Source organism: Gavialis gangeticus, unplaced genomic scaffold (assembly GCF_001723915.1).
Source record: "Gavialis gangeticus isolate Ggan-Ray unplaced genomic scaffold, GavGan_comp1, whole genome shotgun sequence".
NCBI classification, from domain to species: Eukaryota; Metazoa; Chordata; order Crocodylia; family Gavialidae; genus Gavialis; species Gavialis gangeticus.
The window spans coordinates 53,300,682-53,324,513 of record NW_017728997.1 but is presented as its reverse complement, the minus strand read 5'-3'; the positions used below and the strand labels follow the sequence as shown (position 1 = coordinate 53,324,513).

General features: G+C 44.6%; 1 protein-coding gene across 1 annotated transcript in view; it reads left to right on the top strand.

The window, feature by feature from the left end:
* The window catches only part of NISCH (nischarin), an 86,782-nt gene that overhangs the window by 11,924 nt on the left and 51,026 nt on the right, over window positions 1-23,832 (top strand). The window contains exons 3-9 of the mRNA XM_019504632.1: window positions 610-792; window positions 8,562-8,610; window positions 10,386-10,549; window positions 15,700-15,795; window positions 17,699-17,794; window positions 19,618-19,770; window positions 22,810-22,878. Of these exons, the coding sequence (XP_019360177.1) occupies window positions 610-792; window positions 8,562-8,610; window positions 10,386-10,549; window positions 15,700-15,795; window positions 17,699-17,794; window positions 19,618-19,770; window positions 22,810-22,878 (810 nt within the window). The remainder of the gene's footprint in view (window positions 1-609; window positions 793-8,561; window positions 8,611-10,385; window positions 10,550-15,699; window positions 15,796-17,698; window positions 17,795-19,617; window positions 19,771-22,809; window positions 22,879-23,832) is intronic.

Genomic DNA, 23,832 nt, shown 5'->3' with positions numbered 1-23,832 from the left:
GAAAATTACTGTTTGGGCTTTGCCATATAGTTCTAGTGAAAGTGACAGGGTAGAATGCCCTGAAAATTATTATTGTCTCTGCCTGGGCAATATAATAGGCCACATTGCATTCCACTCTTAGATGGACTGTCTCTGCTGGTGTTTTTCAGACTATTGTCCTTAACAGGCAATTGTTGAATAGTCATTTCTTGCACCTATTAACCTGTAGTGATTTAAAACAGTGATAGAGCAATTTATAAATGAGTCTTAGACATGCAGGCTTGAGCTCACCAGTAGCCCTTTGGTTTTCCATAGGACTTGTTTACTTAAATATTTATATTAGTCATTGGTATATGTGAGCTCTGCTGGTAAAGGGAGAGGATGGGGTTCAAAAGTTTTCAGGCACTGACTGCCAAAATTTTAATTTTGTTAAATCTTTTATTGTTCTAACGTTTGTATAGTCTTTCACCAAAAACACGAGTAGTAGCCAAACTTAATTGAGTAGTTGCAGTTTTACCAGGAATTTACAGAAAAAAAGATAAATCTCTTAATATGTTCTGTTACTACTGCAAGCTCAAAAAGTAATACTTATTTCAAGTGCTAACTCTAATATCCTTGGGTTTTTTTCAGCTTGTTTCAGAAAAGAAAACAGATAAAAACCTGTTGCCTCCCAAGAAAATTATTGGGAAAAATTCTAAAAGCTTGGTGGAAAAAAGACAGAAGGAATTAGAAATTTACCTACAAACACTTTTGATCAAGTTCCCTATGGCTGCACCCAAAGTATTATCATGCTTCTTACATTTTCATCTATATGTAAGTATTTTGTAAGCATCTGTTCATTTTACTTTCTTGCCCCTTTCTTCACAGATTCAAACTAAGAATCTGGTGATGTTTTCACACTATTTTGAGTGTTTTGGCACGTTTTATGTTTAAACAAAACAGGTCTAGAATCTCTTCCTTTGTAGGGTTTGGATAATACAAAGAGTTGAGCTCATGGACTGAGATTTACCAGTGATGTCCCTGGCACTATCCCTGTTAAAGTAGAGGCTGCATTAGTTGATAGTATGAACTGTGCCTTTGAAACGAGGCACTGTTTGGAGGATTCTCAGGTGCCCTGAATGAATCCACAGCTGGTTTAATTGCTGGGACCAGCTCTCTGGAGGAGACACCCAGGGACCCAGGGAATCCTCCAACTGTTTGAGAAGCCAGGAAGCCAGTGGACCCTCCTTCAGGAAGCTACTCGAGCTTGTCTGCCAGGCCGCAGCAACAGCATCAGCTGCTGGAGAAGACCACGTGGAGGTAATCATACCCTTCTGGTCTCCTACTCAAACAAGCACCTAGGAGCTGTGTGAACAGGGCCCCCACCCAGCACTATGGTGATGGGCATGCACTGCATCCTGAGGCTTCCTGATCTGGTTGAACCTCCTGCTCCTGGTACTTCAGGGGTTTTTACCCAGATGGAGTCCATGGTCCCAGCCTCCATGTAGATGGAGCCCTTGACTCCAGGCTGCGGATGCTGCCTGGCACGTCTGCTGGAGGCTGGGACCTGGGGTACAGGCACTCCCACTTGTGGGATGTGCTCACTGGTGGAGACTGTGGAGGGCTGGTTGAGGGAACTTGAGGAGGTGAGCAGACTGTAAGCCATCAGGGAACACAAGGAGGACAATCGATGCTTTCTGCCAGGCCTTGCAGCTGGAGAAGGATGCCATGGAGACCAGGAAGAAGAGCAAGCTTCAGCAAGATGCCTGTAATGATTAAGAGTGGCATTTGGTCACACCAGGCCCAAAGCCAGGACATGCATCAGCTACTCCACCAATAGCCCTAACACCATCGATGGATGAGGCATCTGTGTCCTGCACACTGAGGACAAGACAGGAACAGCTGCCCCCATCAAAGAAACAACAAAGGGGGATTGTTGTGGGAGACTTTGTGCTGCGGGGAACAGAATGTGCCATCTGTTGTCCAGACCCCTTTGCTCGAGAGGTCTACTGCTTTCCAGGGGCCAGGATTCATGATGTAACAGCAAAGATCCCAAAGCTGGTCTGCCCTACAGACCCCTACACCATGCTCCTTGTCCACGTGGGTACCAATGACACAGTGAGAAACAATGCTGGGAGAATCGTGAGTACAAGACCATGGGGGTGAAGCTCAAGGAACTAGGAGTCCAGGTGGTCTTCTCAGTCCTCCCAGTTAGAGGCTGTGGTTGTCGGAGGGAGGAAAGCATCGAAGAAGTCAACCGAAAGCTTCGGAGATGGTGTCACCATGTTGGTTTTGGATTCCTCAACCTTGGTATGTAGTTCAACAGTACTGGTCTGTATGCAAGAGATGGTGTCCACCTCGCGGGCAGAGGGAAGTAGCTCTTCTCTATGAGAATCGCTGACTTGCAGAAGAGGGCTTTAAACTAGGCAAGTCCAGGGGAGTGGGGGTCGATTCCACTGCCGGTCATAAATCCTCTGGTCAAGATGACCCAGGGGAGGGTATTCACATAGGGGACATCCACACGAGTACCAATGCCCTGAGACACTTGCAGAGGGACAAAGAACCTGAGAAGACTAGGGGTGAACTCAGCTGTCTTTATGGGAATGCCGGAAGCATGGGCAGTAAACGAGACAAACTGGCACTCCTGGCAGATGAGGAATTTGATGTCACTGGGTTGATGGAGATCTGGTGGGACTATACATATGATTGGGCAGTGGACAATGAGGGCTATAGGCTCTATAGGAAGGATCATGTTGGGAAGAAGGGTGGAGGGGTGGCCCTCTATGTGAAAGAGCAATACCCTTCCCTGCAGGTCATGTTTGACTGTACGGGGAGGTCCCTTGAAACCCTGTGGGTCAAGATATGAGGGGGCTTAGGAAAAGGGGACCTGACGGTGGGAGTCTACTATAGGCCTCCTACCAAGAAGAGGAGAGTGATCAGGCATTCTCCAGGGGACTGACCGAGGCAGCCAGCACTAAAGACTGAAGTCATGGGTGACTTCAACTACTCTGACATCTGTTGGGAAGACCATTCAGCCAGCTCCAGTATGTCAGCCAACCCCTCGGCAGCTATAAACAACCTCTTTTTGAAACAGGCTGTGGAGGGATTGACTGGGGTAAAGCCACTCTGGATTTGGTGCTGCCCAAAGGGGAAGACATGGTAGGCGACCTGAAGATTAAAGGTACTCTGGGTGATAGTGAACATGATCTGGTCAGATTCACCATCCACAGAAAGGCTGGGAATTCTGCCAGCAGTACAGAAGTCCTAGACTTCAGAAGGGCAGACTTTGGTAAACTCAGGAGTCTAGTTAGAAAGGCCCTTCGCAACCAGCGACTGAATGATTTGGGAAATCGGGAATGGTGGTGCTTCCTTAAGGAGACAATTCTCACTGCTCAAAAAGAGGCCATCTTCACACAGTCAAAAAGAGGGAAAGGAGCCAAGAGACCAGCTTGGCTCAGTGGGGACTTTAGGGAACTTCTTAAAAAGGAAAAAGTATACATGCAATGGAAAAACAGTTCAGTATCCAGAGAGGAGAACACTCGTACAGCTAGGGTCTGCAGGTATGAAATGAGGAAGGCCAAGGCATGTATAGAGATGAAGCTGGCAGCCGAATTAAAAGACAACAAAAAGTCCTTCTGCAGGTACATAGAGAGCAAGAAAAAATCAAGCTCTACTGTTGGATCCCTGCTGAATATGGAGGGGCAGGTCACAGTTGATCTTTGGCAAAAGGCAGAGCTCCTAAATACTTACTTCGCATCAGTATTCTTGAAATCAGACGGGAACTTGTCACCTGTCAAGAGGCCCAGAGAATACAGGGAAGACCGCAGTCTACATAAAATCAGTCCTGAACAGATGAAAGTACTCCTAGAACATTTGGATGTTTTCAAGTCTGCTGGGCCAGACGACCTGCATCCAAGAGTCCTGAAAGAACTGGCCGAACTCATTGCAGTGCCTTTGGCAAGACTGTTTGAAGAGTCGTGGAACTCAGGAGTGTTCCTGAGCAAGTGGAAGAGGGCTAACATGGTACCCATCTTTAAGAAAGGGAAGAGTAATGACTCTGCTCCTGGGAAACTGCATGCGTGCATGCGCGTGCGCCGTCACTGGCGCTGGGGCCTCTACATGACACAGTAGTGTGCCCCAGTGAGGCCTCCTCCCCTACAGCCTCAGCCCTGGTCCACCACTTTAAATGACAACAGGTAATAACTTACTAAGCAGCACAGTAGTACTAGCAGCATCTTAGGCAGTCAAACAGTCTCAGTCAATATCAGAGCAATCCTTGCCCCCGCTTTCTCCTTCCCTCTCATTACTTTGTTTCCCTGCAGGCAAGCCCAGCTTCATCTTCAAAACTTGAAATGTTTTGAAACTTGAAATGTTTTGACTACCCTTGTTTTGTTTCGAGGCTGTTTCGAAGCCCTTTATTTCGATTTCACTGTTTTGAGCTCAAAATGAGTCAAAACATCAGCGAAATAAAACCGAAATGAAACAGCCAGCGAAATTTTGCACAGCCCTAAAAACTATTATTATGTTGTGTTAGAAAAACTTCTCACAGTGATAGAAAAGGAAAGAAACATGCGAGTAAACTCAAGGCCGCAAGCTGCTCGGAAGAGGCAAGGCCAGCTGACATTGCAAACACCAGCAACATAAAAAGTTCAGATACCAGTGGGGCTATACAGAACTTTAGGCTGAATATAAACGACAACTTTAAACAATACTGTAATTCACCACTCTTTAAACAGGTGCAACTTTAAACCATAAAATATGACAAGCTACCCTAAGGTTTAAAAAAGTTAATTAATCTTTCATGTGTCATTAGACTTCAAGTTGCACAGTAGTTGTTTTGTAACAGAGAAGGCAGACATTAGAAGGAATATGCACTGGTGATTGAAACAGGAAGGAAAAGTAATAAATTTCTTTGGGACTGGGAGGTGCTGAGTGGCTTTTTATGGTTGTGGAAGCAGAGTTGCATTTAATCCATTAAGAAAAGTGATCAAGCTTAAATGACTAAAGAAAAAAATTCTTATTACATCATGTAATTAGAAAAAGCACTGGTGAGTTTAGAAAGCTCAGTTTGGGTAAGTAATAGAGCAGTGGTTGGCAAACTTTTTCAGGCTACGGGCTGGAATGATCCGGCTCAGCTTTGAGATGGGCGGGTGCTAAGACCCAGCCCCTGCTGCTGCAGCACAGGGAAAGTGCCACCGCTGCTTCTTCCTGCTGCAGCCCAGGAGAAGCTCCCACTACTGCCACTTCTCCCTGCTGCAGCATGGGGAGAAGCCCCTCCTGTCAAATGCCATGTCATCAAAGCCGTACATCCATGGGTTGGATGCAGTGGTTCAACTCAGCAGGCTGGATCTGTTCCGTAGGCTGCTGACCCCTGTAATAGAGGGTTTGTTTCATATTAGAGGGTTTATTCTGTCTTACCACTATTGGTGTGCAGTTTTGAGCAAATTCACCTGTTTGCATCCTGCGTTAAGTTAAAATGGTTTCAAACACTATAAATATACAGAGTAGCTTGTCTTGGTAGTTGAGGGAGAACTTTTTTTTTTTGGTTTGATTGTACACAAGCTTCCTGTGTGACCATGGGCAAATTGCTCATTCCTAATTCTTCACCAGCCTTAAATACCTGGCAAGCATCATGAAATAGGGCTCCAGACATTTCACCCAGAACACATCTGTTGTGCCCTCTCTCAGCCTGGCACATGACTAGTGTGGTCCCGCCCTCCATGAGATGAAGCCAAGCTAGGTTGTCCTGCCCCTCAGCTGCATATAAATATTTGGAGCATCCCAGAATTTGTGATAACACCCAGTTCTAGTCATGAGTGAGGGACTAATTAGCAATTGAATCCTTTGAGAAGGGCATCTGGAGTACACACACAGACTGAGCAGTGCTGAGCTTTGCGGTCACCATGGCTTGAAATGCTGTTGACTCTGGTGGGGTCCAGCCCAGTGGACTATGTGGTAATTCATGATGGCTTTGGGCTGATATGTATAATTTGTTTTCGGCCTTTTGGTTAAGCATGGCTGGGGGCATCTGAACCCCAAAGCCTCCAGGCCTGCGGGTTGCATGTTAGGATGCTTGTCTGGATCTGGGGAGTATCCAAAGCTCCAGATGGATGGGTTTGATTGGGAGGACACTTGCTGGATGGTAAAATCAGATAGACTTGATGATTGAGCACTGCTGAGTCGACTTGGAACTTGGCTACTGGGCTTTGTCCAATTAAATTTGAAGCTGATTTGGCCTTGAAAAAGATAATAAAAAAAGCTTGTACTAAATATAAGTGGGTGCCAAAGTGCTGCTCAAAAATGTGTTTATCAAACACCAGTGCTAAAACTTGTAGAAGTTAAAAAAAAGAAAAAAAAAAGTAAAAAAAAGTAATAACACATCAATTCTGGATGAACTAAGTGCATGGGTAGTATAAGCAAGTTGCTACAGCTGTGTTGGGTTGGCTTGCTCTTTGGCCTTGTGGCTAAGAGCAAGTGAGACTATGGGGCCTGGGGCTTGTGCATAAGATGCCTCCCATGGGTTTGGAGAGTATTTGAAGTCCCAGACAAATGGGTCTGGATGGCAGGATACTTGCTCAATGGTAGAGCCACACAGACTTTAATGATTGAGCTCTGCTCAGTTGAAATTTGGAACTTGCTTCTTGGGATTTGCCCAAGTGAATTTGGAACTGATTTGGCCCTTGCAATTGTGTGTGTGTGTGTGTGTGTGTGTGTGTGTGTACTATATGAAAATTCCTATAGCCATGTCTAATTTCAAGATCATTGTTTTCAGATTTGCTCCTCACTTCCGTGTGCTTAGGGAGAGCAGGGTCTGCCAGTAAGGGGTGGGGAAACAGACTGTCAGGGGATAAAGTTGGGAGAAGGCAGAGGGCTGCCTGACTCCCAAGATGTATTTTCCCTGTTATAGCAGTGGAAGAAGGACACATTTATGGCAACCCTCCAATATTTCCAGTTCTATATTTGGAAATTATATAAATTTATAAATTTGTGTAAATAATTTATACATTTTCCATATATAGAGTCTAATTTTGGGGGGTTGTCTTATAATCAGGGTCATCTGATACTTTAAGGTCTAAGACTGATTACTTGCTTTTGTTTCAGGAATGAAGTTGTTTTCAAGCCGTGCGAATAATACTTCATGGCAATATTCAATCTGATGTCTATAGGTGCACCGATATATTGGTGCCATATTGAATTGGCACGGATAAAAGGAAAATTAACATTATCAGCTATTGGGTTTTTTTGACTGTTGTGTACCCGATAATGTACCGATAAATAAAATATGCCTTTTGGCTGGGCCTCCTGGATGCTGCATGCATGCATGCAGCTGCAGCATGCACACGGTCATGAGTACAGCTGGGCAGTGTGGAGAGCAGTGCCTTGCAGGTAAGTCTGTGGAGGGGAAGGGGTGTGGAAAGATTGAGGCCCCCATGGTGAGGGAGGGAGTGATGCTGGGGCTGGGGGTGCTGCCCATCCAAGGCAGTAAATGGGACCTCGGGCCCGGGGCAGGGAGTAGGATGGAGCCCTGAGCGTCTTGTCCAGAGATGGGGGGAGGGAGGAACAGGTCCCCACACACCCCCAGAGGAGGGAAGGGGGGCATGTGGCCCCCTCATATTTTTTTGCTGGGCAGATGTGGGCTGCCCGCTGTGGGCTCAGGGCTCTCTGCCTTCTATTTTTGCCTTGGGAGCTGTGCGCTGGCCACATGTCCCTTGCCCACCCAGCACTGGTGGGCAGCAAGTTGTGTCTCTTGCTGTCGGGTGGGTGGGGTATGCAGCATAGTCCATGTGTGGCTCCTGGGGCAAAGGCAACAGGGCAGAAAGCCCCGAGCCCACTGTGGGCAGCCTGCCTCTGCCCTCCTTGACTCCACTCCTAAAGCATCCTTGCACTTAAAAATGGTGGCAGTGGCACTTTAAATAAGCTCATTTGACAAGCTTTAGTTCAAGCACGCCCACCGCCATTTTTAAGCACCAGGATTGCTGATCCCCTGGATGAGCTGCCTGTGGCTTTATTGCATTTCCTGCCCCAGTCCTAGGGTCCCATTGACCACCCTGGCTAGGCAGCACTGCTAGCCCCTGCCTCTGCCCCACTCCCTCCCTCACTGTGGGGGCCTCAGTCTGCCCCCCCACCACTCTCCACCATGCCCCTTCACTTCCACGGACTTACCTGCAGGGAGCTGCTCTCCACACTGCCTGGTTGTGCTCCTGTAAGCACTGTTAGATCAGTATCACCCAATATGCCTGGTTTGAATAATCAGCTGTTGGTAGTGGCCAAGAAAATCTTTATCAGTTCACCCCTACTAGCATCTCTTGTCTTCATTCTCTGTTAAACTTATTTAGCTAACCATGTGCCTATTTAATTGTCGTTTAGTGCTGGTTCTACTTCGTTTTGATAACTAAAATAGTATTAGTGCAGGTTATGTCCTCAAAGCGTCTTTAATATTTTAAAACATCTGTTAAGGGTCTAATCATGCTTGAAGTGTTCAGGATTTTGAAAGACATTTCTAAAGATCTGGTGCCTTAGCAGGAAAAAGAGATTTCTGGTATTAAAACATTTGAAGGAACAGTAAATATTTTTACTTAATCATAGTGATTTATTCTTTGCAGGAGATCAATGGGATCACAGCTGGCTTGGCTGAAGAGCTCTTTCACAGAGGTACTGTATGAAACTTCCTAGAATATAACAGGGCAACGGGGGATAACAGTATTCATGTGGTATACTTAGGGCAGGGGCGGGCAATTATTTTGTGCAGAGGGCCGCTTACTGAGTTTTGGCAAGGCAGCAAGGGCCACATGACAGGCAGCCAGGGGCAGATAAATATTAACTTTTTAAATTTTGTAGGGGCCCTGAGGGCCGGATAGAATGGCCTGGCGGGCCGTATCTGGCCTGCGGGCTGCAGTTTGCCCACCCGTGACTTAGCGATTTGCCTGGAGACAGCACCCTACAGATTTTTTTTTTCCTTTGAATGTTATGGATTACACTTTCTCTAGTTCATTTTTTGCTGTTCTTCACATCCTTCCAGGCAGCTTTTCTACTGGCTACTCCACTTCAGCAGATGTGTTGTGCTTTAAACAAATCTTAAGACACTGTGCTGGTTTGTAAAAGTACTGTGAAAGTAATTCAGCTGCCTGTTGATATTTAGCAAATAGATATTGCCGCGAGGATGTTCTCCTTTGCTGTTAGAACGGACTTGAAACTTTTGTCACATTCAAAACTTTCATATGATTAAGACAGAGCACAATTGTCAAAAGCTTTCTCTATATCTTGACTTATTCCAGTGTTTCCTATTGAGTTCTGAGGTATACATAAGGCTTACTTGTTACTAGTGTTGCAGTATACACTGAATTTGAGAGAGAGTTTTGTATTTCTAACTTAATAGTTTAGCTATATAATTGTTGGACCATGAGTACATTATTAGTCAGCTTGTTACAGAGCGTTCTTTTCTGAGAGTTGGAAAACGAATGCATTTCTCCTTGATACAGTAAAGGTAACTTTTGCTATTAATGAGCTGTTCTAGATCTCAGGAATAGAGAGCTTATGATAGCATTTCTCAATATTTTTAGACTTGAGACACCCCTTGGAAAATGTGAGCTCTTAATTTTCACTTGTTTTTTGATTACACACAACTAATAGAGCAATTCTTCTATTGCAGAGACCTCAGAAAGACCATAACTTGTCAAAATGTTTCTAACACTATGAATTCCCATTTGAAATTTCTGGGTTTAGCATATGAATCACGTTTTTACACCTAACAGTGCTAACATGTGTAGCACCCTGCATCACCCTTGAGAGAATCTTGGGGCACCCTGATTGAGGATCACGGGCTTATGAAATTAAGAACCATTTCATAAATAATATTCAGAAAATTGTGGAACTCTAAAATGTAGTTATCAGGCAGGAAGTTCATTGGAAACAGTTACTGTAGACTTAGTTTGATGTACACGATAGCAGAAGCTGAACATGGCCTTGATGTGAAACTTAGCGGCATAAGTTGGCATTATCAGTGAAGCTCAGCAGTGGCCTAACTCTACTTCGATTAACTCCAAAGGGAGCTTTACTACTGACTAAGTGATTTTGAAAATCTTAATCATGAGGTGATGTCTGCTCTGTCCCACTTGCCAAAGTTGCTTCCTTTGAGGGGAAGCAAAGAAAAGCTAACAATTCCAGTTCTGTATTTTTAATGGCTATAGGCACCACATCATTTTCTAGTATCTGAAATGCCATCTTGATAATGTGATGGTATTTCCTGCAATTTGATACCAGTACTGGAATAGCAAAGATTAGAAAAATATTGATGGTAATCAGGGTACATAAATCATTCTTCTCGTATTTTCTCCACAGCAGTGGAGGACCTTAGAGGTTTAGTCATGGCATGAATTCTTAAAGTACTGTAACTACATGATTAACATGACTGTGCTTTTATTTTTCAGGAGAACAATTGTTAATGGCTGGGGAAGTCTTCAGCATTAGACCATTGCAGTTATATGCTATCACTCAACAGCTGAGACGGGGGAAACCTACGTGTGCTAATGGAGATGCCAGAACAGATCTAGGTCATGTCCTAGATTTCACATGTAGGCTAAGATATTTAAAGGTAAAATATATTTGGGTACATGCTGTATGCATTATTTCATGCAGCTTTTAGCGTTATGCTTAATGAACTTTTGGAGTTTTTGTTCGCCTACACTAGTACATAGCTGCTGTCTGTTGTTAATGTCATTTCATCTTTCTGCAGTCAAGAGAAGGCCTGGCTAATGGTTTAGATTATTCACTTTATTTTGCGTAAATATAACACCACAGCTAAGGGTCTAAGGCTGAAGCTGATTTTTCCTCTGTGACAGCCTCCTATCAAATCTGCTGTAGGTGTTGTATATACATAGGCACCCAGATATGAAATCATCTCTTAATCTTGATTGGCTGTCAGAGGTGTACACAATTCAGTGGACTGTAGAATTCAAGGGCCAGTACATAATATCTTACTTTTCTAACAGTTTCTCTTCCTCCATCATGTTTTATCTATAATTGTAAATAACAGCAATTCCACATTTGAGATCGCAGGCAGTTTCTATTTAAAACTGATATTTCACTGTAAAAATTCCCAGTGTCCCCAAAATTGGTAGTATCAGTTAGGATCTACTGTAAATTTATTTTCCCAGTGAAGTGGGAGGGGTTTTCCTTTGTTGTACAGAATAAAAAGGTGATCCCCAGATTCTTTTTTCCCTCAGTATTTCATAACAAAAGAGCAGGTTCACTAGGTCTTAAGTAACTTCTCTCATTTACAGAGGTCATAATCCCACAACCAACAAATTTAAGTGCCTGGGAAGCATACAAAAGGTTCATTAGAGGCTTTGCACTCAAATTAAAAATGTGGTTCTATATTTTATAGAAAATGGAATGTAATTCTAAATGTAGTTGTTTCAGTGAAGCTTAGTCTTTCCTCTTGCATTCTGCAGAGCTACCTGTGGTTTATTTAACCTAGTGGCTCTTTCACAGGTTATAAAGCCAGATAGGACAATTGCAATTGGTTAGTTTGACCTCTTGTACCCTGCAGACAATAGATCTTCCCTGAACTAATACCTATTTGAACTACCATTTTTTTTAATAAACATCCAATCTTGATCTTAAGTCTCCAGAATTTCTAAAACTTGTCAGATCTAGTTGTTTGTGGCAAACAAGTGTATGTTCCTTCAGAGGTTAAAATAACCTGAGCAGTCTAATTGAGACCATCCTGAAAACTTTTCAAAGATTCAAATATTCTATAACAAGTATTTATAAATAAGCCACTTAGCTTCTCTAAGGGTAAAAATGCTAACTGAGGAAAATTATAAAACCAAGTTAGTCTTTGGATTTGCACTAAAGTTTTGCAAACAAATAGTTAACTTTATTCCAATTTCATCTTGGAAATGTCTTTTCCAGCTTCGTACACTGGGGTGGAAATATAGGTGAATGGGAGATTACATATTTTAGGAAAATTTGATTTTTAGTGAATGAGAGCGTAGGGTGTCGTCTTTAAGTGGAAATGTCATTCTCAACCACTGTGTCCTTGCCACAATTCTGATTGCTGCGACATGTAAGCACAAAGTGGCAGCCTTACTCTATTCTTCACTTCCTATGATTGACTTGGGCCATTGAAATTTTCCTTCTGTTTTTAAGTGCTGAATGTATAGACAAGAGCCCATTTCAGAGACTCTTGGTGGGTGTTTTGGAAGGCTTTTCTAAGCCATTGTACTTGGTTCAATCCTTTGTAAGTTATAATAGATATAAAAACATTAGAAGTGCCATACTGGGTCGGACCAATGGCCCATCTAGCCCAGTATCCTATATCCAACTGGCAGAAATCGAGGCTATAGGGAGAGCACTGAACTGGATATCTCTAGAGTGATTTTTATCCCCTATTCACTGTCCTCCCTGGCATCCACCATTATAGGTTTAGTGATACCAGAGGAAACATTTTCCATCATTCTGTTCAATAATAATTAATAGGTGTATCATCCATGAATTTATCCAGGCCCTTTTTGAACCTAGTGGTTTGATCTGCCTCTACCACCTCCTGTCCTGTGGCAACACAGTTTTTTAAAAAGTCTTTGGTTAGGGACCATGGCAAAAGCTTTTTGAAAGTCCAAATATATTATGTCTGCTGGATTCTATTTATCCATGTGCTTGTTAACACCCTCAAATAACTCCAGTAGATTGGTGAGGCAGGCTTTCCCTTTACGAAGACCATGTTGACTTTTCCCCATGTGGCTGCTGATTTTGCCAGAGATGGAAGTGAGACTCAGTGGTCTGTAGTTCCTAGGATTGGCTCTGGAGTTATTTTAGAAGATTGTTGTTATGTTAGAAACCCACCAGTCATCTGGCACAGAAGCCATTTGTAATGATAGGTTGCATGCTACTGCCAGCAGTTGTGCGATTTTACTTCAGAGTTCCTTTAGAACTCTTGGGTGAATGCGATCTAGTCCTGGTGACTTATTAATACTTAGTTTATTAATTTGTTATAAAACTTCCTCTGTTGTCACTTCAGTTTGGTTCAACTCTTCAGACCAGTCTACTAGAAAGGAGTGATGTGGCTTGGGAATTTTCCCAGCATCTTCTGCGGTAAACCCATGCAAAAAAATTTATTATGGCTTTATCATCCCTGGCTGTGTCCACACAAGTCTAGACATTTGGTTCCCTGGGGACAACTAGTAGTGACACACCTTATGCCACTGCTGGTTGTTCCCGGGGAATGCCTGTGCCACTTGCCTTCTGGTGTGTGGAAGGTTACCCTGGGTGGGGTAGAGGAGGCTGGGGCCAGCACTGCTGCAAGGGAGGTGGAACTGCAGTGTCCCTGAAAGCCTCATCTGTGAACAGAAGCTGCTTGCACCATGTGCACATATATGAAACATGCCTCCGAAGGAGATAATCATATATTCTGTATTTGGTACAATAAGCTGGGTACACCCCATGCTGCTGCTGGACTTTTACCTGCATTTTTTTAAAGTGGTAATTTAGTTTGCTTTTTTTTGTGAGGGCGTTATTTATAGATTCCCTTATATTAGAAACCTTGAACTTATGGATTGACCTGTTTAACCTTACTCTACCCTAACTGCAGCTCAATATTAAACAAGGAACCTAAGTATTGAGTTGTAAGACAGGATCTAACTAAGGGGGTGATCGGTTATTTGGGCTGGAGAGCCATTTGGGGAGTTTTGGTGAGCTGTTCCAGGCCAAGTCAGCACGGTACACCAAAACTTATCTAAGTGGCTCTGCCCTAGACCCCACCTCTGCGTTGTCACCACACAGTGATACCAGCCATGGCCCTGGAATCTCCATGGAGACTGGCCCAGGACATCTGTGGACAGGGTGTGCTCAGCTGGGCAGATGGGATTGGACTGCAGGGAGTGGTGTCTGAGAGCAAGATGAGTGGATGTGGATTGTGGGGCAGTGACAGTACAGGGCTGAGTCCCAGGGCAGAGCTGTGTTCTACTCCTGGCATACCCCTGCCCATGGAACTGGCACCCATTGCAAGGACATGTGGGCAGTTGATCGTGGCTCTGTCCTGGGCCCTGACCCTGTGCTGTTATTTCCCTGCCCACCAGCCTGTCTGTTTCTCTCTGAGAGTCTGCTCTCTGCCTGCCTGTAGCCCCATCCCATCCGCTGGCTGAGAATGCCCTGTCCACAGGGGGGTCCTGAGCCAGTCTCCATGCAGACCCTGCTTGTCTGCTCCATCTGGCACCCCTGACAGGGTGGATGGGTTGGGATGCCTGGGCAGTGGTGCCAGGTCCATTGGTGTCAGTGACACTGGCAGCAGCAGCAATACTAGCAACAGCAGCTGGAAGGAGCTATCACTATGGGGGCTGCTGGAAAGGAGAGTCTGGCTGCTTCAGTACTTTATCCCTGCTGTGTACCTAAGGGCAATGGGACCAGCTGCGTGTGCTGCCTCCTGCGCCTGGGCTGGGTGGGGCCAAGAGACCCACTGCAGGCTGGATAAAATCCATGGCAGACTGCATCTCGCCCGCAGGCCATATTTTGCCTACCACTGATATAAATACTAAAATTTCATTGATGTTAGGGGCTGAAAGGGACCTTATAGATCATTAGGTGCAGCCTCCATGCACTTGCCCAGAAAAGACTGTTGGGGTCAGATGACTCCAGCAAGGTGGGCATCAAGGCACTTTTTGAAGATCGCTAGGGTGGGTGACAGCCACCTCTGCAGGGAGCCTGTTCCAAACCCTCGGCACTCGACTTGTAAAGAAGCTTTTCCTTATGTCCTTTCTGAAGTGATCTTCAGTCAGTTTGTGCCCATTGTTTCTTGTCTTCCCCTGGGGGGCCTTGGTGAACAGCTGCTCCCCGAGGCCCTGATGTGCACCCCTAATATACTTATAAGCTGCCACCAAGTCCCACCAAGTTTAAGTTATTTCAGCTAGATACCTAGGTTAGTTATAGAAGTGCACCAGTGTGTTGGTCCATATTGTATCAGCACTGATAGAAGGAAAATCAGCATTATTGGCAATCAGCCTTTTTTTGCCTGATGTGGCTGACAATGTCTCCAATAAATGCTGTGTGCATGTGCACAGCCACAGCATGAATGTAGCTAGCCCAGCAGTCTGGAGAGCAGCATCTGGCTGGTAAGTCTGTTGGGGTGAAGGGGCATGTGGGGTGACAGATTGAGGCCCCTGTGGTGAGGGAGGGAGGCGCTGGGGCAGGAGCAGGGGCAGGCACTGCCCAGCTGGGGCTGAGCAGGGTGGGGCATGGGACAGAGCCACAAGAGGCTCATCCAGGGGATGCAAGGATGGGGGTGGATCTCACTGCTATGTGCCTCCTGGATCTGTGCATGGGGTGATGGTGGGCTGCAGGCTGAAGCCGGGGGCGGTGCTGGATTCTTCATGGCAGAGGGGGAAGGGGGTTGGGCCAGGGCTGCATTCGGAGTGGGTGGCAGCAGCACTGGGAGGAGGGCTATGCGGGGTGCCTACAGCAGTTTCCCACCCCATAGCCCTCTGCCATGCCATCTCCACCACTGTCCACTCCGACCACCCCCCAACAGACTTATCAGCTGGACGCTGCTCTCCAAGCTTCTGGGCTGCATATCAGCAATCGGACTGGTATTAGCTGATATGGCTCGTTAATAATTGGCCATTGTTATCGGCCCAAAAAAAGCTTCATCAGTGCACCCATAGTTAGTTACTCTTTAAGTTCATCGCACCTTGAAAGAGAGATGTTGCAAAGACGATGAACATTAATTCTGTCTTTAATCTTAACTATTAGGTGACTGGCACAGAGGGACCTTTTGGGAACAGCAACATTCATGATAGTCTGTTACCTTTTGATCTTTCAATTTTTAAATCTCTTCAACAAATAGAGGTAAGTTTGAGAAACTGTTTGGTCATTAACTTTATAAAACTATGCAAATATTGGGTTTACCATGGCATTATTGCAGCTTGCTGTATTTCAGTCATATCAGTTAACTGTCATCTACTTGAATCCTAGACATAACTTCTGAAGTTCTTTTCATATTTAATGTCTAATAAATTATACAGTAACTTTCATTAAGAAGAAGATGGATGCTAGACTAGATATGTAGAACAGTTAATTTCATGCCTTCTACATAAAAGATCTTAATATTTAGAATACAATTTTAGCCTGTATATTTATTTTAAAAAATCAAACATCACTGTGGTTGTTTCCAGGCTAAAGGAGTTTTTGTAATTGTTTATGGAATATACGTTTGTAAAGAAGTATCAGTATATGTCTCCACTAATATATTGGCCATGATCTGGAAGGCCTGTTTTTAAGCTTGGACTGAGCTCAGTTTGTATGCCTGTTTAATCTTTCTTGGCAGCTAGAAAGCTTGGCTGTTAGAAAGGGTGTCAGTTGTGGTGTTTATGTTGTGATTTTTTTAACTTCTTTTTGGTAGGAGCTAACTGGATTGAAGCTCCTGAGAACCTCTGGTACTGATCTTCAACCAGTATTAAAATAAAGAAAACTGGAACTTTGATTTAACATAAAAGTTTCTCTATGCTTTAAGCCAGAGGTGTCAAATGTGTGGCCCTTGGGCTGGATGCAGGGCACAGAGTTCTGTGCTCCAGCCCCTGGTGCCAACCCCCTTTGCTGTGCCATACCAGCCCCCTGCACAGTGCCAAGGAAGTGCACCACCACCTGCGGTGCTTGTTCATGACAAGTCCCAGGCATGCTGCTCACTGGGGCCAATCCAAGGCTGCAGTACCTGTGCCTCTTGCTGCCAGACCCTGGCTGCATTGCACTGCCTGTACCTCAGCGAGTAGTGTGGGTGGTGTAGCCCAGGATGTGGTCCCAGTAAGTGGTGTTGGTAGTGCAGCTCAAAACTGCCAGTGAGTACGGCAACCCACTGGGGTTGGGTCCTGGGCTGTATTGCCTGCTGGGGCTGAGTCCCAGGTGGCATTGCCTGTACCTCACTGGGTGATGCAGTCCAGGACCCTACCCCAGTGAGAGGCTCAGCCTTGAACTCAGCCCCATTGTGCAGCGCAGGTGGTGCAGCCCAGCACTGGCCTCAGTGGGGCAACCCTCTGGGGCCAGGTCCTGATCTGTGCCACCCACCAGGACCAGCTCAGGTGGATGCTGCATGTACTAGATCAAGTATGTGGGGGATGGGGAGGGTCCATGGGCCTGATCCAGCCCATCAGCATTCATCTGGCATGCAAGGCCAGAAGAGTCTGAAACCTCTGCTTTAAGCAATCCCATATGATTAATGGACTAAGAAATACAATGCTCAGTGTAGTTTCTTCTACAGCCTTTAACTTTTTAAATGTAGAGACTGTACAAGGTTTGATGGTATAGTCTAGTAAAGTTGTCTATATGTAAGTCTTAATATAATTATGAGGTCTTTTTTGGTGAGAGTGAAATTTTAAGTCCAATTAAACTGGGTAGCTTCATGATTAGAGAGAGGATTTTTAAAATATTTTTTTCATTTTTTGGTAACGGGCCGTTTTGTTTAAAAAAAAACAAAACAAAAAACCTCTTTGAATTTTGCTTCTTTATTTATTCATCCCAGTCTTTTGCTTTGGCCTGTCCAAGTTTAGGCATTTCTGACCTAATTGATCCTAGCATTTATCCATATTTTATGGAAGAGCTATTTTAGAGGAAAGTTGTAAATGCTTTGCATAGTTTTGTTTAATTGAGAAACTGATATATGAGCTGCTACCAGCATCATTTTTGGCACTTAATACCAATTCTAATACCATTGTACTTGTTGCATGTTTTGTAAGCCTGTATTTTTCTTCCTAACCAGATAAGTCACTGTGGTGCAAAGCTTATTAAAGGGCTTACTTCATCAAAGCACACTCTAGCCACCATGAGTGTTCGATTTTCAGCAACATCAATGAAAGTAAGATTTTAATTTTTTTTTAAGCTGGCAGTTGTTTAAAAAAAGATCAAAAATTAAACTTTCAGTTGCAGGCATGTATCTGAAATCATGCCTTTAATTTTCATAGAGAAGCAAGGATTTCCTAGAATGCTATTTTTATTGGACTTATTGTGCGGTTGGGATAATTAGATAAGCTTTTGAATGCTTTCTTCTGTTGATTTACATTCTGCTATTAAAGACCTATGATAGAAAGGCGCTATTGAATTTGTCATTTAGTGTCACTTGAAATGTGAAAGAAGTGTTATTGTTTCTGTTTTGAGTCTTTAATCTTTCTTTATGAACAAGTATTTAAAAATCTCTTACAGTTTAATAAAGTACAGTAGTATACCAGTTACTTACCTGTGACTGTGAACTTATTTCTTGCTTATCAGTTTCTTGCATGCTGATTAATTGCCACGCGTTACATTTATTGTGCAGTTAATTGGTTGATTGCACAATAAATTTAGACGGTCTACATTTGCAAAGTAATTATCTTAAAATAAAAATGGCCAGTCAGCCACAAAGATGTTGCTTGAAAAGTGTAGAGCATTTTTGTAGCTGGTTTCTATGAAGCTTTAATTTGAGTGTGTGACATGTCAAACAGAAGGTGATAGTATTTGGCCAGGTCCTCCAGGATCCCAACCTCTGTCCCATCCTCCCTTCCTACAATGGGATTTCTGTGATTCATGCTGAAATTTGGTGCCCCAGAGTGCCTCAACAAGAGATGCCATGATTCGATGGCCCTCCTCCACCCTCCCCACACACCCTTTTCCCCAACCAGCAAAGGCAGGGAAGCAGCTCCTTCACCCAGAGGGAGCTCAGAACTCACTTCTCATTAACTGAAGATATGTCGGGGAGTGGATGACAGCCTCTGCCAGCAGCTCTTCAGTTCTCCTTCCTGGCAAGTGCTGGCAGACCAAGGCCCCAGGACACTCTTTTCCTCTCTGGATAGTTTGCCCTGTAAACATGAAGCTGGTGACATAACATGACAGTGGACTTATCTACATATATGCTTTAACGAGCATTAACCTATTTTAATGCATGTTAAAGCATCACTTAAAAATGTGGTATGTAGTTAATGCACATTAAAATAGGCTAACGCATCTTAAGCATTGCTTTAAAAACCATGGGCACTTTTACCTGTGCTCTGGGGGTTGGGGGTGTGCTTAAATTGGAGTCGGCTCTGAGAGCTGCTGTAATTAAAGCACTGCCACATCTCATGTATCAGTGTGTCTGCACTTAAAAATGGTGGGGGAGCTTGCTCATTGAACAAGCTTTAGTTCAAGCACCCCTGCCGCCATTTTTAAGCACAGGGATGCTGATGCACCAGACTCAGGAGGCTGCTGGAGCACAGTAATTGCCATGCTCCAGCAGACTCAATTAGTTGACTCTGCTCCAAAGCGTTGGAATTCCGCACTTGTGTTTAGGTGCCCCATGCTCTTCAGTTAATGCACTTTTTGTTAGTACCTCACAAGTACTAACTAAAGTACCTGCTTCCTATCAAGCAACATTATCAGTTGCTTGGTGGAAATAATGTTTGCCAGGAGCCTGACTTATGGCAACTGTAGTTATCTTTAATAATCTTAGTATTCTTCAGATTCTCTGTTTGAGCTTGTACTGCTTTTGAAGCTTAGTTGTCAGAGCTTCCAAACTTGAATTTAAAATCTGGAGTGACTGTTAATTTCACCATTTGCAAAGACTTCCTAGATTATTGTTGTGAGACTTCATTCTGAAAACTGTCAGTTTCATGCAAGAAAATATATTTACTGATTTTAATATTGTTCTTCAATGTCTGTCTTAAACAGGAAATCCTAGTGCCTGAAGCTTCTGAATTTGACCATTGGGAGCCAGAGGGTGCACTTTCAAGTGGTCCAGTAACAGCCATTATTCCAACTTGGAGGTCTTTAACAACTTTAGATATGAGTCACAATAGTATCTCTCAGATTGATGATTCAGTGGTAAGAATTCTTGGATCAATCTGCAAGACTTTTTTCATGTTTGGAAAAAAATCTACAGCTAGCACACCATGGAATACTAATCAACTGGGCTTTTAAAAAAATCACTTTTAGAGGGTCTTCCTTTGCAATTGTGTTTTCCTTTTACTGAATATTGTAGATTGCCAATTTAAAGAATAGACTACTAAAAATATATTTTGGAGCAGTGCAGTTTCAGACTAGTCAGACTTGTTTTACTACATAAATATGTAGTAACAAAGCCAAGGGTCTCATGTTACTTTTAAGAGGAGACTGGAGCAGGCTGAGCTGGCTGCATGAGCCTGACAGCTTGAAAGCAGGATAACTACTAGGAGGCTGCCAGAAAAGAAGGACAGTAGTAGCCACACAGAAGAGGCTTTTTCTAGGAGCAGTAGGAAAGGAAAGAGCTGCAGAGTAATACACTATGCCAGGGTGAGCATCTAGGCAGCACAGAAGCAAAGGGCTGCAGAGACAGTGAAGGTGGCCTGGTGATTTGGAGGGCAAAGTGCCCACCTAAGTAATGATTGGGAACACCTGTAAGGCATGGGCCTGGCTCCAGGGGAGGTTGGAGGCCATGAATTGCCCATAAGGCAACAAGTGTCCTGGGAGCAAGAATAGACCAGGAGGGTCCACTGGATTTGAGGGATAAGGCTATGTGTAGCAGGGTTTGGGAAGGATCTGCTGGCCTCTGGGCTTCACAGTTCACTCAGGGGCCCTGGGAACAGCCTCCCTATTCATATTCCAATTGTTCCATCAAAGGCATGACAGGTGAGGAAAGAGAGAGGGCGCTTTAGGAGCTCCTTGGAGCAGGGCAGAAGCCACATGGCTTCCAGGGAGCATCACAGACACCTCTGTAGCCCTGATTCTGCTACAACTTCCAAACAAAATGTCTGCAAAATGTGAGTGAATGAATTACTGAAAAGGTACATTCTGAAACTCTAACTGTTCAAGCTAGCTTTAGTCCTAAACTTATTATAAGAAAACCAGAATTCCCTTCCAGGCTAGATCTTGTTCTCTAGGTTGAAACTCTGAGTTAAAAACCTTTTTGCTGATGTTTAATGACAGATAGGTTGGCAACATAGGTAACACCATTAAAAAGGGTGTAACAGACTCTGGGAGAAAGAAGCAGCCCAGAGGGAACACTGCAGACCAGGCAGGGCACAGTGAGTACAGGTCACCGTAGCAACTGGGCAGTGAAGCCAGTTAGCAGGCACTTGCAAGCAGCCCAGGATAGTCTTCTGATCAGAAGAAGGCAAGGCCCTGGGAGGTGTATAAGCCCAGGGCCTGAGCTGTCAAGTTAGTCTAGCTCTGCAAGCCACAGGGTAGGAGCTTCTGGCCAGGAAAGCTATCAGGGGACACTAGATGGACTGCTGTGCTGCCTGTGGATCCCCAGTGTGGCCCTGGGGCCTCAGGGATATAAACCCGGAGCTGGGAAGTTGTGCTGCCACAAGAAATGAGGGAAGGGTTTACCTCTTAAAGGGGCAGAAGGCTGTTTCTCTTTGTGTGCCAATATTGGTGGGCCTGAAAGGGACTGTTTATGTTATAGCCTGCGGGTTTATTGTTTGAGTTGCAGTTTAGTATACCAGTGGTTTGTATTGGGACTGTAAGGGGCAACATACGGAGGTACCATTAGTGCCCTGGGGACATGCAATCGCCTTGAGCTCTGCCAGGGGCAGGCTCAAGGCCTGAGCGAGTGCTCATCACAGAGCAGGGCAAAGCATGAGGCTACAAAGTCAGGTGGGGAACAGGGACCCAGCAGCCAAGAGGGGCACAGCCAGACAGGGGGCAGGGGCTTGGGGCCAGCACCCAAGAAAGGCACAGCCAGGCACGGGCTAGGGGCCTGGTGCCCGAAAGGGCTAGACCAGGGCTGGTGCCTTTCAGCCAGGTCCAATACAGTGGGCTCAGACTAGAAGCTCTGTCTAAGAGCAGAAGGGCAGCAGCTGAGGAAGCTGAAGCCTCAACAGGAAAGTAACAATACAGCAACACCCGTGAGGCTTGGAGCATGGTGTAGGGAGGAACAGAGCCACACAATTAGCCTTTAAGGCTACAGGTGCCCTACAGTGGCACAGTCAGTGGAGGGCCAGTAAGGGGCTGGGGTGTAGTGAGACCCAGCAAGGGCCCTGGGAGTAGTGTAAGTGAGGGCAGTAGAGTGCCAGGGAACCCCAGTGGGAATCCAGCTGGACTGGGGCCCATGCTAAGGCCAGTGGGCAGCCTCTCTTTTAATTCTGTTATTACATCAAGGTGTAGTTGGTAGACAGAAGAAAAGGCATCCTAGAAGCAGAGCAGGGCATGGTTGCAGAGCCACCAGGGGGTACCACATCTGCCCCTGGGACCCCAACATGCTACATAAGGAAAAAGCTTCAGAATGTGAAGGTAACATTGGTAAAACTTGGTTAAGACATTGCTTCTTTTACAACTTACAGATAAGTACTGAGTACTGATTTTACAGGTTTGAGTCCAGATGTTTTTCCCTCCCTTCTTTCTGACTGTCTGTATTTTTAAACATTATAACGAAGACAAAGGTACATAATGCAGGCACTGTAACACTGAATCAGTGAGTCAGCAATGAATTCTCTGGCATGAATTGGTTGAGGATAAGAGTGTATGTAGGATCCTGAGGTTATAGTGGCCATCAACATGTTTTCTTAAAGTGTTAGAATTACTTGATGCTACTTGTAGAATGTTTTGATTACTTGACGAGGCACTCAAGTTGATCTGACTCTTGCTATTTTAACATCTGGGTTGCTGTGTATATCCCTAGTAAGGTGAAACATCTTGAGTGACTAAATTGGGTGTTGCACACTACTGAGTGAGACATCAGGATTTCAAATTAGAACTTGGTTTAGTTTCTCAAAGTAAAGTCAGTTTTTGCAAAACTAAGATGCCTTTTTTTTGCATAACTTTTTAGGGACTAGGTGTCAGTATGTACTTGCCTCAGTAGTTAATCATCAGGATGTCTGGGGAATGTGGATAAATTGACAAAAAGTAAGGGACATTTTACTTCATAAATATTTTTTTTTCCAGAAACTAATTCCGAAGATTGAATTTTTAGATCTGAGTCACAATGACGTGTCACTGGTAGAAAATTTACAGGTTAGTGCTACTTCTGAAGGTGGATCTAGTTTCCAAACTCTTTGGCACTTGAGAACACAGAACTGTTTTGTTCAGACTCTCTTGCTCACTGCCTTTGTTACAAAATGTGGATTAATGGTAAAGTTTGTTACATGATGACACATTTAAATCAAGGGTTATGTGCCCTTCATATCTGCACATAGCTGTATGCTGCTCTTACCCTCCATTTTCCCTACTCATATTTTTTTTCCTTGCTACACCAATGCTTACACAGCTGTCCAGGGTCAGTAGTACTTTGTCTTTGAGCATGGACAGCACTTCAAATCCTTCTTCAATTTGGAGTGCTTTACTCTCACACAAACATACAGGCTGAAGCACTTTTCAGTGTGTCAGAACCAAAGCTATTATACCACTTCAGAGTTAGGTGCCAGGTCTGTTCTCAAAAGCCTCCAAGTGGGGTGATTCATGGCTGAGTGGCAACAGCAGAGTAGGTAGATGACCCTAGGCTTCTGTTTGGTGCTTCTTGATGTTGCAGGGCTGGTCAGCATTCATTGCAATCCCAGTGGGAGCAGAGAATGGACATCTGGTTCCTTGCCTTCCCGCTTCTCATGGAGCTGTGTTCTGCTTGTGGCAGAGTGAGTGTCTTTGCTTTCCTGGCCATGCTTTCCATCCTGTTTGAGCACTTCTTCCAGCTGATGTGCTGCAACATGAAAGTGCAAAGCTCCATGATTTTGGCCAGGGGCAGGTAAAATATGGCTATCAGGCCCACAGGGCCCATAAAATTTTTTTAAAAATAATATTAATCTTGCCCTGACTGCCTTCAAAGATGACAGGAGCCAGCAGCAGCAGGACCCAGTGGCAGCAGTAGCAAGGCCCACTGGCCCTGCCTCATCCTCAGCCCAGCCATGGCCTGCCCTGCTGCACCCCACCCCATCCCTTACTCATGTGTAGGTAGATAAGATTATACAATCCCCA